This window comes from Carassius carassius, chromosome 17 (assembly GCF_963082965.1).
Source record: "Carassius carassius chromosome 17, fCarCar2.1, whole genome shotgun sequence".
Classification (NCBI taxonomy): Eukaryota; Metazoa; Chordata; class Actinopteri; order Cypriniformes; family Cyprinidae; genus Carassius; species Carassius carassius.
In genome coordinates this window covers 872,501-888,022 of record NC_081771.1, presented here as the reverse complement: position 1 = coordinate 888,022, position 15,522 = coordinate 872,501, and the positions used below count along the sequence as shown (strand labels likewise).

Below are 15,522 nucleotides of genomic sequence, written 5' to 3'. Positions count from 1 at the left end.
GTAACGTTAGTTCTCTTATCAACATCAATGATTTCTATAACATAAAACGCAAATAAAATATTGATCAGTCGTGTTTTTATTTTTTTCTGTGCAGTCGGTAAAAAAAAAACAATGTTTTTTTAACAAGTTTATAAACAGCCTCAAAACTACTGATAATCCAATCGGTGTGGTAACATTAGATGTCCGTGAACTAAATGCGGAATATTTGATCGAAGTGAGCGGGAGGCGGGAATATCCAGAGAGAAACATCTTTCCGTTAGTCTTGATGATTCCACACACACGCGCGCGTCTTTATTGGCCTTATTGTGTCAGTTAGCTGAGAAAACAAAAAAATGGTTCGCCCATAAGTACTTTATAATTACTGAGGGAAATCGCAGATGAAACCTACTTAGTGTGGAGGAAAGATGTAGGAAATCATATTCTGAGGAGATGCTTGTACAAAAGCATATGCTTTTATAAAACGAGTCTCTTGAGCAGAAATGTGATTCGTTGGCTCAATATAAACATTAGGTGTGAGTTCGAAATATAAATCGGATCAACCTCCCACCGCGTTTAAAGCAGGTTAACTCGACAAAGTTTGGGAGTTATTAAGAGTTAAACCTGTTCAAACTTAAAAGGAATGTCGAGTAAGCACAACTTTGGGGAATAAAAGCATAACCTGCCAATAGAATTACTCGCTCGGAGGTGCTAACCATTAGGCAGCGGGGAGACTACACAGCAACAGCCGACCGATCGTGACGTGTTAGCGCGTCTCCGCGCGAGCGGCGCCCTGCTCCTGGAAACAGTATTTGGGCTTTCTATTCGCTAACCTCACGCGCATCCCACTTGCGCTGTTGCTAGGCAATACCTTGCACGCTTTGCACCATGCAAGTTTAACTATAACTCTTGTGTTTGGAATAGTTTGGGAATACTAACGAGAAGCAGTTAACCGCGAGTTGTAACCTAGCTAATGCAATATATCATTTAAAGCAATTAAACACTGGGACCTGTTAATTAAACAAGTCACTCCAATAACCCCCCCCCCCATTGATCAAGATTAATGGTGAAACCTGAGCAGTGTGTTTTAAACACCCATGGAATTTGAGAACCGTGTAATTTATATTAGGTCATTTAACTACTCAGGCTCAATAAATACTTTGCCTTTAGGGTTCATATTAAATCTTCAACATGTTACCCATGCTGTATCTAATAAAATACATAATTTAAAGCAGTTAAACAGTGGGAACTGTTTATTAAACAAGTCACTACCACAATTTTTTCCCCCAATGGATGGAAAAACTGAAATCGGAGCAGTATTTTGGGAATTTGGGAGCTGTGTAAATTATATTTAACTACTCAAGAGCTTGGAGTTGAGCGTTTAGTTGATCACAACAACAGTCTTATCTAGGTTTGGGAAAGTACTCTATAGGGTGGATCCATGGGTTTAGATTAAACCCATCACAGGTCACATGTTTTGAAACATCCACACTTTTGAGTGCCCTATCTAGGCTTTAAGACCCATTTTGGGGAAAATATTTAGGACAGTTCTCAGACACATTTCAACATGTATTCTGAAGCCATTGAAACAGTGCAATGAGTTCTTTTTCAAACAATTACTCTGGATAAACATGACAGAATTCCGAAAATTGGAGTAATGTTTTAAAAAAAAATTAAAACGCTTTTGTGTGCCTGATCTCCATGTTGGGAAAATACCATCTTTTCTATCAATTCAGATGAAAAGATGAAAGCCTGGACAAGTTACAGGTCACTCCATGTGAAATATATATTAAAAAGCCAATAAAATGTTGTACACATGCTACATTTTGGATAACTGAATAACAGCATTCTTAAAATTGGAATAATGTTTTGAAACATCCATACTTGGAGTGCCCTATCTAGGCTAAAGGACCCACGTTGGGGAAAATATTAAACGTACTGTACATTTCGAACAATATGAAGCCATTAAAATAGTACTTTTTTAGGTAATTAGGATAAACATAACAGCTTTCTGAAATGTTTTGAAATATCCACACTTTTGAGTTCCTTGTCTAGGCTATAGGATCCATCTTGGGGAAATATGTCTTTAGGGCGGTACCATTGGTTCTGAATAAACTGTAAACATTTCACAGGTCAACGCAATCATTTAAAAGCAATTAAAATGTTATGTCAGCACACTAATACCTGTAATAAAATTTGATAGCTTTCTGAAAACTAGAATAATGTTTTGAAACCTTCACACTAAGTGCCCTATGGAGGCTATATGATCCATGTTGGGGGGGAAATAGTTTAATACTTAATCTGTGAACTAGATATTGACCTTTACCATTTCAACATCACTTTATGGGCTCGTTTGGTAATCATAAACAGGTGTGTTAAAGAGTAACGTGATCTAGTTGAACCATTCGCGTTCTTTAGTTGTTTGAAGCAGTGTCTGTGTTGTTTTACACGGATTGTGTATGTTGACTGGAGCAGGAGGGATTCTCCAAACTCCTATGGAATATCATCATTCCATAGTGCTGAACGGGATGCATTTGGAAACATGAAAGTATCGCCTCAGGTCACAACAGAGGGAGTATTAAACATGAAAAAGAGCGAATAAACGCGTAGCCTATAATATCACACGACCACCACGGATATTAACGTTGGCTAATTTTATGTGCGCTTATGCGAACGCAAGCAAAAGTGGAAAGATTTTCCTACATCAGGTAGCTCGCCACTTTATTCTTTTTAACGAAAGGTTGTTTAATAAAACATGCTCGGGCTCTGCTAGTCTTTTCTCCAACTAGAAACCGGTTGCCAACGATTGCATCATTCCTTTCATGTGACTCCCTCACGCCCCAAATTCGTCCTGGCCGTCTTATGACTGCATCACTTCTCCCTGTTCGACACAAACTCGCGCGGAGCGAGAACAACCAGCAAAGTCATCAAGTCCCGCCCCCCCAGCCCAGAGCGGCTGCTGATTGGATGTCTCTAAGCAGAAGAATTTCCAGCGCCTCACGTGATTGGTCCAAGCCACCGACCATCTCCTGTCAGTTTCTCCAAATCTCTATTAGGTTGCACCTTGAGATCCTCCCCCCAGAGTTCGGTTGGAGTCTCTATATAAATGTTCCCGGGAGTTTCCGAAATCCACACTCGGTGACTTCAACTGAACAATGTTTAACATGAGCGATCCCCAATCTCTACAAAAACACGCACAGATCCTGAATCCGAAACAGCCAAGGAGAAGAAATAATAAAAAGAAAAGGGTGAGTGTCATTTCTATTTCTCTATTCTTTATTGTTATCTGTTGTACTTTTCTTGCTGGTGAATGTCAAGCTTTTTTTTCCCTTTTGGAAATCGGGAATGCGCATGTTTTGGCGACTATCCCGAGCTGTTTTTGGAATACAGTTGCTCAACTCAAATTTCACAGCGCTTTTTTTCTTCTTCTTTATTTGCAGTCTGTTTTCTTTATTGTAACGCAACACTGTTGCGCTTTTTGTTCTTGTTTAATAATATTAACTTGCTTCGTAAACTTCGCGATGACAGCTGTCAGTTCGGCATTCCAGACGCGCACGCGAGAACTTGTTTTAGCGAACGTTTGATTTCTAACGATTTTTGTTACATCGATCACCAGTAACGCTTCGTCAGCGGGACTCAACTTGTTACACTTCAAGAAACTGATCGGATGTGGACATAAAGGCCGATCCGTCGCGTCTTTATATCGCTAAAGTAGTTAAAAGCGTTATCTCGGCTCGGATTGTTCGCCCTTTGTCTCCTCAATGATGTTACTTTGATTCCATGACGTCATCGGCTCGCTGTCAGTTTCGTAAAGCGTCGCTCCAGATGAGCGCAATTAACGTGGTTTATAAAAGAAAATCAATGAAAACTATTTAAGTGACATAAGAAGTCAATTCACGTTTCTAGTCGTTTTAAAATAATCGATTTACAATTTAGTCGCCGTTGGAGTAAAGCTATAGACAACAGCAAATAAACAGCCCAACGATTTACTAATATATTGATAATAGAAAAAATACTTTTTAGTTAAATCGCTTCACTCCGCGTTATGATTTATGTTTAATAAAAAATAATAAAAAGCGGGTGTGCCTCAGGTGTTTATGTTAGGGGAGATTTCATTCTCACACGGACATCTAAAGTAGATTGTTTGTCGTTTCCTGATCGTGTTTATAACTCAGGAATTATGTGATGTTTATTTGTTTATTTTTTACCTGAACTTCAATGTCTTCGCACATTGAGATTGGGTTGTTTTGACAGACGCCGTGTGCGCGCACGCAGACTCACGCCGGGGGCGCCCTCGAGCACACAATGCGCCTTTGTTTACATAAAAAAATTACAATAACCTAATTACAGATTAAATATTAAACAATCAGTAATCGCTTGGAGTCATTTTATAAAACATTTGATAATTTTTCAATGATCTAGAATTATTTATTTTTTTCTTCATTGTGCCTTCTGGCTCATGTTTGTTTCTTAGCTGAAATGTTTTGTATGATAACTTTTTAAATCGTTTTGCAACCATGACCTGTGGCTTGAGCTCTTCCATCTTTTATTTCTCTAGAATCATTGGGACAATTTACCGCCATCAACTCACATTCAAACTTGATTGACAAGAGACACTTTTGAGGTGAGCATTTTTATAACATTCATCTTTTTTTTTATCCCTTATTTAATAACCTATTTATATCTATCTATCTATCTATCTATCTATATCTATATATATATATATATACTTCTAAACAGAAACCTTCTCAGTTCATGCAGTGTTTCGAAGCGCTGGGTTTGTTGTTTGTTGTGCAGTAACGCTGTCTGGCCACTATGTGTCCTTGTTGCAATCTGTGGCCGAGCAGTCAATCTCAAAGTTGCGTATAATAGCGGGTCACCCGGATAAATCAGCTATTCCCAAACCCGGCGTCGCAGGTGAAGCTTCGCTCCGCTGATGCATCGATGCGTGTTTAGAGGGAGCTTGAGTTCAGTGTTTTCTACTTCTTTTGCACAGTTTCTTCATTTTTTTCCCGCCCAGGTCTGGTGTGCTAGGTGTGGGAGCATATCGTGTTGTGTCTGTGGATAGCGACTGATTGGATGATGACTGCGGAGTGGCTGTATCCCCCTGGCGTGGGGCCGCTGTGTGGTGCAGAGTTGGAGGCGTGGTATGAAGACCTGCAGGATATACTGGGCTCCGATGCGGGCGGGGCCAAACTCACAAGAGCCCCACCTTGCTCCGAGGTCAGTAACGTCAAAAACGGCACTCGATGGTCTCTAGGGTTGGGAATCGAAAATAAATTCCAATTCCAGAAATGTAATATTTAATGTCAGGATTCGGTTACTTGTAAAAATTTTAATTTCGATTCCACCTATCGATTCCTGTGTGAGCATATTTTAAATTTTTATTTAGGTGGCGAAAAGGGGCTGATAAAAGTGTATTTGTCTTTTGATTCATTCATTCATTCAAATGATTCGTTCAAAAACACTGATTCATCCAGTAATGAGTCATTGAATCATACCATTCAGAAATTCCGTTAGATTTTGTTTCGTTGTCTTATATTTTTTTCTTCAGAATTGTGAGAGAACTACAACCTCCATTTAAACAAAAAACAAGTCTAAATGAAAGTCTCAATTTATCCAGAATCGTGCAGCTCTTAGTCGAGTCTAGTTTTTATGTAGATGGCTGATTTTTGTTCATTGTATTTAGCAGAAATTAAATGTTTTGCAAAAAGAGACGCTGAATAAATATGCTCTATCTAAAAGTTTGACTTCATTTTTTTTAACCACATCGGAATCGATTTGGGGAACTGAGAAGCAAATCGGAATTGATCAAATCGAAACAATACCCAACCCTAATGACTGAATCAATGATGAACTGACTTTAAACGAAAATCGAGTGTTTACTGCTGTCCTTTTTGTATTATTACATTTGTATTATTATATGCATCATCTGAAGCTGAATAAATGATCTCTCCAGTGATGTGTGGTTTGCTCGGAGGAAAATATTTGTCTGAGATACAACTATTTGAAAATCTGGAATCTGAGGGAGCAAAAAAATCTAAATATTGAGAAAATCATCTTTAAAGTTGTTCAGATGAAGTTCTTAGCAATGCATATTACTAATCAAAAATCAAGTTTTGATATATTTATGGTAGGAAATGTACTAAATGTCTTCATGGAACATGATCTTCACTTAATAAACTAAATGACTGGTTTTGTGCTTCAGGGTCACATCTAATCCTGTACACAGTATCAAAGATACAATCAAAACATTTGTGTCATTTAATTTGAACGTATTGACATATTCAGTATTATTAAACTCACTAAATGTGATCCTTGAGCACAAAACCAGTCATAAATCATTAGGATATTAAGTAAAGATCATGTTCCATGAAGATAATTAGTACATTTCCTAGCGTAAATATATCAAAACTTTATTTTTGATTAGTAATATGCATTGCTAAGAACTTCATCTGAAAAACTTTAAAGATGATTTTCTCAATATTTAGACTTTTTAGCTCCCTCAGATTCCAGATTTTCAAATAGTTGTATCTCAGACAAATATTGTCCTCCGAACAAACCACACATCAATGCATCGACTGGTTTGTGCTCACGTATAAATAAAAGTGACTTGACTTGCGTCCCGTAGACTTCAGTCGGTTTCTCCTGTTAAATGCAGAAGGAGCCTGAGTTTCTGGATGTGTTGGAGAGCTGCTCGCTCACTTGGCTGACGGAGGGCCAGGTTTGGGGCGACGGGGTTCAACGGGTCACCGACGAGCCACCCATCGTCCACTCGCCGGCGCGACAGGATGAGCAGAGAGGAGGCGAACCGGAGCACACCTCGTCCGGAGGAGACCTGCTTCCACCAGAGTTCTTCGAGCTCCTCAGCGAAGGCGGCGTCGGATCGGTGGAGACGATGTACCATGTTTCCCATCACGAGTCTCCTTCTCCGTCCGCCAGCGAAGAGGAGGAGCTCCCGACCGTCCCGGACACATCGTCCTGCTCCTCAGCGTCCCGCTCGCCGTCTCCTCCCGTCTCCACCGCTCGCCCGGGAAAGAGGAAACGAGGAGGAGGAGCGCCGTGCTCCCCGTCCCCCGGGAAGAAGAGCCGACGGGAGCGCGAGCAGGAGAACGAGAGGAAGGTGCAGGAGCTGACGGATCAGAACGAGCGGCTCAAAGCCGAGATCGAGCGTCTGGGAGAGGAGGTGCAGCGGACGCGCCGGGCGCTCATCGAGAGACTCGTCAACACCAGGAGGTGAAGGAATCGGCAGTGACCGGGAAATGCACGTTAAGAGGGAGATAAAAGACACGTGGGACAGAGAGAGGAGGTACGCTGAGCGACTCCCGTCGAGAGAGAAAGAGGAAGTCAGATTGAGACGGAACAAACTCCACCCGAATGTGAAGCACAGAAGAAGAAATTCGGTTTTTGTTCAGAAAATAAATGAAGATTTAGTGACATGCATTCAAAGGCAAATGCTACAATGTATGCATGATACAATTTAACAAATGACGAATACATTTAAAGAATGAGCATAAAGAAAATGAAGCCGAATTCTAATTTTATTACAATTTTTTTGCAGTAACTTTTATTTTTTTTTAAACATTACGAAAATCAGCATAAAGGCAAAAACTACAATGTATAAATATTACAATTTGACAGATTACAAATCAGTCGAGTAGAATGAGCAATAACAAAAAAAAAAAAAAAAGTTTGCGTGAAGCGTAATTTTAATTAAAGCAAATTAAAATGACTAATGCAAATCCCAATTCTACGTTGATGTATAAATGTAACAACTGAACTAATTACATTATAAATAAGATTTGCATTACAGCGATTTAAAAACAAGTATCAAAAGCAAATACGACAATTAGATTTTTCCATAAAGAAAAAGCCTATTTAAAAAAATATAATTTGAAATGATCGTTGTTTTTTAAAGCAAATGCTACTATTTATTTGTAATATTATTTGTTAAATTGTAACACTTGTGATAGATGTTAGAATTGCAGAAATGACATTACAAATAATAATAATAATATTACAGCAATAAAACGATCAAAAACAAAGAAACTCAAAGCCTAATTTAAGGGGAAATCATATTAGCCGTAAAAAGACTAATGCATCATTTAAATGAAATGCAAATACTGCTCTGCTGTATAAATGCTGAGATGTATTAGACAACGAAGCTTTATGCAGTAAATTAAAATCATTTTAAACCAGAAAAAAATGAGACAGTAAAACAATGCTTCAAAGCACTAAAGAATTACATATTTTGCAAAAAATTTTAATGCTACTTTTTTTCCTTTTTATGCCTTTTTTTCTGCATTGGGGATGTTTTGTGACCGGTTTTGTGAGATTGCTCTGATAATATTTATCTACCCGAAGGTTAATCAAGTTTCTGTGTAATTGAAAGCGGATTGTTCATCAGAGCAGAGGAGTCTTGAGGGAATGTAGCAGAACTGTGATGATAATAAAGAGAGACGTGATTGTAGCAGCCAGGTTCATTCACCAAGGGCTTTAATCGTGTAAAATCACTCCTCGTTGAAAGAGATTAGTAGCTCAGGACTGTTATAGAGCATCTCACCATCAACCCGAGGCCTCTAAGTGTGTGTGTGTGTGTGTGTGTTCAGATGAAATTATGAATGGATATCCGTAGGGATTTTGCTCTCACTTTTTTCTCAGAATTTTTAGAGCTAGTGGTTTATAACATACTCTCTGCCTCCGATCATTTCTATTTTTCTATACGTGTATCCCATAATCATCATGCCATAATTTACTTTGTACTGTAGTTACAGTAAACCTGCATGCCGAAACACTTTATTAGAGTAGAAACATTTTTATCTGAATTGTATTTAGCCTTACTTAATACAGAATTGTATGACACTCATTTTGTTATTAAAATCTTCAAAAGAGTCTTTGATGTTGTTTTTTTTGTCTTTATTGAGTGTTTGAATAAAATACGGCTGTTTCAGAGTAACAAGAAATTATTGCATTTTAAAAAGATCATTTAATAGACTCCATTGCATTTTTAAAAGGATTGGTTGCATTTAGTTCTGTACGGTTTCAGAAAATATTCCTCCATGATCAATTTTTTATTTCTTCTTTCCTTTCGGAGCGGCCGGCTCCGGGTTCTTGCCCTCCACAAGAGAAAGTTGTTTTTTGAGGTCCAGTAACGTCACGACTTCCTTCTCAATGACAGACTTCTCCGCTTTCTGAGCTTTTAGGACTCGGACTTTATTTCCACGCAGCGATTAATCACAAACCAGCACTAATAACTGTTCGAAACACAGGAGAGGAATAAAAACATCACACCTTCATTTAACTCAACACTTAAAAGCTTTCATTTAAAGAGAGAAAATATTAATCACAATGTCGGTATGTTCATGGCACTGTAAAAATATGCAAACAAAATGACTAAAGAATTAACTAAAGTGAGAGCAATTAACAAGAATCTAATTAGAAAAAAGTATATATAATAAAATCGCTAATACAGGCAGCTACTAAAGCTAGTATTTTAGACAAAAATGCGGCATACGGACACTTGAACCATCCACTAGTATATTATATAACACTGAAAAGCCAAGAACAAATGTATAAACAGTTATTTCAGTATTTTTATTTGACATCTGTGTCCCTGCAGCACAGAAGCAGTCATCAGTATCACAGGGATATTTGTAGAAATAGACAACTATACATTGTGTGGGTCACAATTATACATTTTTCTTTTATGCCAAAAATCATTAGGATATTAAGTGAAGATCATGTTCCGTGAAGATATTTTATACGTTTCCTACTGTAAATATATCAAAACTTCATTTTTGATTAGTAATATGCATTGCTAAGAACTTCATTTGAACAACTTTAAAGATGATTTTCTCAATATTTAGATTTTTTTGCATCCTCAGATTCCAGATTTTCAAATAGTTGTATCTCAGACAAATATTGTCCTCTGAACAAACCACACATCAATGGAAAGATGATTTATTATAGAGGATGTATAGATGTCAATTTCAGAGAGTTGATCCTTATGACTCCAGGGTATTGTGCTCCAGGGTCACATATGTATATGCACATAGGAGTGTGTGTTTGTGTGTGTGTGTGTTCGTACTTGTTCTGCCACTAAAGCCGTCAGCTGTTTGACTCTCTCTGGATCTGCGTCCTGCGCCGCACCAGATCTGGGTTTGTTCTCGACTGCAGCGCTGCTGGAACTCGGAGTCTAGAAATAGAAAAAAATTAATAATATTTCAAATAATAGATCATGTGTGCATGTTTCAGAATAAAAAAGGAAATCAATTAAAGCCACAAAAATTATACATGCATTTGTTTTTAATGCATTCATGCAACTCAATGCATAAAGCATAAATACATCTTGAAAATATAATAATTATAGGAACTATTTTATCTACTAACAAAAAATATTGTAAATGCTTTTTCTTTTTTATCTTGAAAATATAATCCATTAATAAGAATAATAATAATTTAATAATGGGAATAATAGGAAATATTTTAACTATTAACAAAAACACATGCATCTTAAAAATAATGTAATTCCATTAGATATTTTTAATTGCTAACAAAAAAATGCATGCATTTTTTTTATCTTTAAAAATGTAATTTAATAATTATATGACAATTCCATTATTAATAAAAATACAACAAAATAACATTTGCTCATCACAAATCACACGCGATTAATATGTTAGTACATGCAGGTATTGAGCAGCTCTGTGTTGAGCAGCTCATCGTTTTTTTTTAAAATAAAGGTTAAAATGAATCTAAAATGTGGTTTGTTGTCTTTCAGATGTTGTTTGTGCTCAGAGGCAGATTGTGCGCGAGCGACTGCCAGCTAAGGGCTTTGATCCAGAGCTGCCGCTCTTTAAATACAGACATCATCACTGAATCGATTTCACAGTCAGTTCTAGTGAAAACAGAGACACAAAGCATCACACGCACACCTACCTTCCCTTTAACACTCTCTTCTGCCTGAGAAAGAGCAGATTAAATCACACAATCAGACAAACAAGCACAGACAATATCTTCATCAGATCCATTAGTTCCTTCTGATATAACGACTCTTTCTTATATCTCTTGTCCAGTGAGTTTCCAGAACTTCTTCAGTCATGCACAAGTATTTTAACAAATCATTTTATAAAGAAAAAGCTCACAAAGAGCTGATAAAGTAATGTTATAAACAAATTTTTGTCCTTGTGCTTATTGATTGTATGAATTAAATACAAGCTTGTATCAGAAAAAAAACGAAGCAGAAAAATGAAATGGCTAATACATAAACGATTGCATTTAAAAAAGGATAATTCAGAATAATGCTCAGAAACTTAAAGGATTTTTAGAAATAATTTGATAAAGACCAGACTCACAAAAAGCAGCTTTTAACAACAATTACTTTTCACTCTTTTGGGAGTAATTTCTCATATATATGAGCATAACTGAAAAATATTCATATTGACTATTTTATATAATTCTTTAATAGATTTCTAATTTTAATAATATATATATATATATATATATATATATATATATATATTAAATAGTCTTAAAAATTATATATTTCTTTTTTTACTTTTAAAACAATTTTCTGGACTTTGTTTATTTCCATAAGCATGTCTGGCCTGGAAAACCACAATTTTGTAGTTTCATCCTGAAAACGCTGATTCTTAAATGGAGGAATGTCTTTTACAGACCTGTTGTCCTCCAAATCTCTTCCTCAGAACCTCGATCTGTTCGTGCTCCAGCTTTTGGAACAAAGGACTGACCTGCAGGAGAGGTAAAAAAAAAAGTAGTAATTTAAATAAAATGAACAAAAAGTTCATGTTGTTAATATTTCTTTTTAATAACGCAGTTTTTTTCGCACACCTTATGACACCTCATATTAAATGTTAATATTACGATTATGGAGTTAGTACCGTGCCAATGCAGTGTCCTGCGGGCAGAGTGCAGATGAAGGTCCCCGTGTTCTGCAGCATTGTGCTGACGCAGGTGGGCGGAGCCTGCAGCTGCTGGCGGATGGTCTGACTGACAGACGGCATGTATGGCTCCAGCACGACCGACAGGAGACATGCTACGTTCACCGACACGCCCGTCACTGTCCTGGCCCGCTGCCTGTAGCACGAACAAACACTATCATAACAAAAACACATGCTAACATCACGCAAACACACGTAAACGCACGCTAACATCACGCAAACGCACACTAACATCACGCAAACGCACGCTAACATCACGCAAACACACGTTAAACACACGCAAACTCACGCTAACATCACGCAAACACGCACTAAACATGCAAACGCACGCTAAACATGCAAACACACGCTAACATCACATAAACGCATGCTAACATCGCGCAAACACACGTTAAACACGCAAACGCATGCTAACATCACGCAAACAGACACTAAACACACGCAAACGTACGCTTACATCACGCAAACACATGTTAACACATGCTAATGCATGTTAATATCAAGCAAACAAATACTACATCACACAAACGCACGCTAACATCACACAAACGCACGCTAACATCACGCAAATGCATGTTAAACACATGCAAATGCATGCTAACATCACACAAACAGACGCTAACATCACGCAAACAGACGCTAAACACACACAAACGCGCGCTTACATCACGCAAACACATGTTAAACACATGCTAATGCATGTTAATATCACGCAAACAAATACTACATCACACAAACGCACGCTAACATCACACAAACGCACGCTAACATCACGCAAACGCATGTTAAACACATGCAAATGCATGGTAACATCACGCAAATATACGCTAACATCACACAAACACACGTTAAACACATGCAAATGCATGCTAATATCACGCAAACAAATACTAACGTCACACAAATGCACGCAAACATCACACAAACGCATGCTAATATCATGCAAACGCATGCTAACATCATGCAAATGTATGTTAACATCACACAAACGCATGCTAACATCACGCAAACACACGTTAAACACATGCAAATGCATGCTAATATCACGCAAACAAATACTAACGTCACACAAATGCACACAAACATCACACAAACGCATGCTAACATCACGCAAATGCACGCTAACATCACGCAAACGCACGCTAACAACATTACGGTAAAATTACACAAATGCACACTAACATCACGCATACACGCTATAATCACGCAAACATCACACAAAAACATGCTATCATCATACTAACATCACAAAGACATGTTATAACATCATGCAAAAACATGCTAACATCACGTAAACACAAAACCCATTTCCAACACGAGAGAAAAAAAATCAAGGTAATGGCAACTATTTATCACTCTATGATGACTTTGTAAAATGTATTGTGAGTTTATATCATGCAATTCTGGGGAGAAAAAGTCAGGGGAAAAAAGTCAGAACAGATTTAAAATAAATAAATAAATTGCACTTATTTTTATTTGTTTTTCAGTGGTGGAAACGCAGCTCCATAAAGTACAAATTCAAAATGAGAGAGTGAGAATTACTGTGTGCTCAAGCTCTCCAATAATGTTTTTTTTCTCCGTTTAGAAATAATGTTTTATTCAGATTTTGTTAACGGCGTGATCACGTGTCACATGACTTGCCTGTCACCATCTCCTCCTTTGATCTTCTTCCAGGGCTCGTTAACCTGGATGTACTGATTCCCGTGACGAGAAATATTCAGGATGCACTTCAGAGCGTCACGAATCCTGAACAAACAGCCCCGAAATAAAAAAAACTAAAACATGATGAAATCACTCGTCTTTACACATGTGCACTATTAAGACATTATGGTACAGTATTTATGTACACATGCTGTTACTATGTTACAATAAATTTGGATAAATGTTTAATATTTAAATTTATATATATATATTATTATTTTTTTCTTTCACAAAAATATATTTTATATAAAATACATACAAATATGAATCAAAAATAATATATTTTAAAAGAAAAAGTATATGTATGTGTGTGTGTGTGTGCGCATATATATTTATATATATATATATATATATATATATATATATATTTGAGCATATGGAATTTTTTATGTAATATTTTTTTTTATTTAACATTTTGACATTTCTTCCTTGGTTTTTTTTATTTTTTTTTTTAACAGACTTTTAGAAGTATTTTTTTCCACTAATCTGAAGGGGGGAAAAACACCTCATGAAAAGTGATAGTCCCAAATCTCTAAAGTGACCAGAAAGTGTCTGGTGTTAAGGATTTTAAGCATCTCTCTATACACTGATTTTGTGTGCTATTCTGAGTTTGTGAACCACCAATGACCTGATATATTTCCAGCTAACTCTGATTTATAGAGGAATTACTGCCTGCTGAAATATTATAGAGCTGCACAGAGCCAGACAAATGTCATTAGAGGCTGGAAATCAGAGCTTTAATATTCCCTGATACTGATCACCTGGTTCTGTGAAGTGCAGAATTGTGGGTAACGGACCTGACTTTATCCAGCAGCTGGATGTACTGCTTGAGCTCCCAGCGGACCTGAGCGATGAGCCGCTTGTCATCTTCATTCAGGAGCATCTCAGGAACACGACCGTTGAAGAACTTACACACGAACATCCCGGCTCTGAGAGATTAGATCTGTAGATTTAAACAGAAGAAGAATGCTTAGTATTTTTAAACAGATGCTCGATAGTTTAATTTAGTTTTTATGTTGCATGCAGAAGCTTGAGTATAAGTGCATGCATTTTGCTCAAGAACCTAAGAAGATATTAATCATTGATTTAAAAAAGGAAACCAAAGTACGGTAAATAATTTTTTTTACTTCATGTCAGTGTCATTTTAAATTAAATTTATGAATTAAATTTTTTTTATAAATTTAATACATTTAATTTATTTTTTAATTCACTGATGCTACTAAAATTTTTATTAATATTTTGAATCAGATTATATTTTCATATTTTAAACATTTGCTTTAACTTTAAAGTTTTAATAATTTTGTCATGTCATTTTTAGTTGTTTTTTTTAATGCATGTCTGTATAGTTTTAATTCATTTCTATATTGGTTTCAATTTTAGTAAAAAATCAAGTATTCAGTATCACGTTTTGTGTTTTCTTTTTTATGCTTTAATCTGAGGGAGCAAAAAACATCTAAAATTATCTTTAAAGTTGTTCAAATGAAGTTCTTAGCAATGCATATTACTAATCAAAATTTAAGTGTTGATATATTTACAGTAGGAAATTTACTAAATATCTTCATGGAACATGATCTTTACTTAATATCCTAATGATTTTTGCAAAAAAAAAATTAAAATTATATAAATTTTTGATCCATTCAATGCATTGTTTTCTACTGCTACAAATACACCTGTGCTACTGAAGACTGCTTCTGTGACACAGATAAAATGATTGAAATCTGATCAATCAAGATGCATAAGCATGTATTCATTTAAAAAGATCTATATTTCTATTTATGCACATTACAGATACAAATAAACTAAGGCTGAACTGAAAAGAAAACTGATCTCAAATTTTGTAGATCATAACCTTGAGGAAAAGTTTGTTTGTTATGTCAGGTATTGT

General features: G+C 36.4%; 2 protein-coding genes across 2 annotated transcripts in view; one reads left to right on the top strand and one right to left on the bottom strand.

Annotated features, from left to right (window-relative positions):
• The first annotated feature begins 3,088 nt into the window (after positions 1-3,088).
• On the top strand, positions 3,089-7,464 carry LOC132160694 (DNA damage-inducible transcript 3 protein-like). Its single transcript, XM_059570342.1, has 4 exons — positions 3,089-3,224; positions 4,535-4,600; positions 4,997-5,199; positions 6,638-7,464. The coding sequence occupies exons 3-4, from the start codon at positions 5,056-5,058 to the stop codon at positions 7,214-7,216; spliced, it is 723 nt and encodes a 240-aa protein (XP_059426325.1). The 5' UTR covers positions 3,089-3,224; positions 4,535-4,600; positions 4,997-5,055; the 3' UTR covers positions 7,217-7,464.
• A 1,475-nt stretch (positions 7,465-8,939) lies between these two features.
• LOC132160693 (methionine--tRNA ligase, cytoplasmic-like) overlaps positions 8,940-15,522 on the bottom strand; it is a 34,036-nt gene continuing 27,453 nt past the window's right edge. Inside the window, 6 exon segments of the mRNA XM_059570341.1 lie at positions 8,940-9,197; positions 10,064-10,171; positions 11,655-11,726; positions 11,877-12,068; positions 13,574-13,682; positions 14,435-14,566. Coding sequence (XP_059426324.1) covers positions 9,048-9,197; positions 10,064-10,171; positions 11,655-11,726; positions 11,877-12,068; positions 13,574-13,682; positions 14,435-14,566 — 763 coding nt within the window. The 3' untranslated portion in view covers positions 8,940-9,047.

What these genes read in the sequence shown, in the direction of transcription:
- LOC132160694 (XM_059570342.1), top strand. Translation starts at nt 5,056, where the DNA reads ATGATGACTGCGGAGTGGCTGTATCCCCCTGGCGTGGGGCCGCTGTGT. An exon ending in GAGCCCCACCTTGCTCCGAG is followed by an intron (nt 5,200 to 6,637) that starts GTCAGTAACGTC and finishes TGTTAAATGCAG; the next exon opens with AAGGAGCCTGAGTTTCTGGA.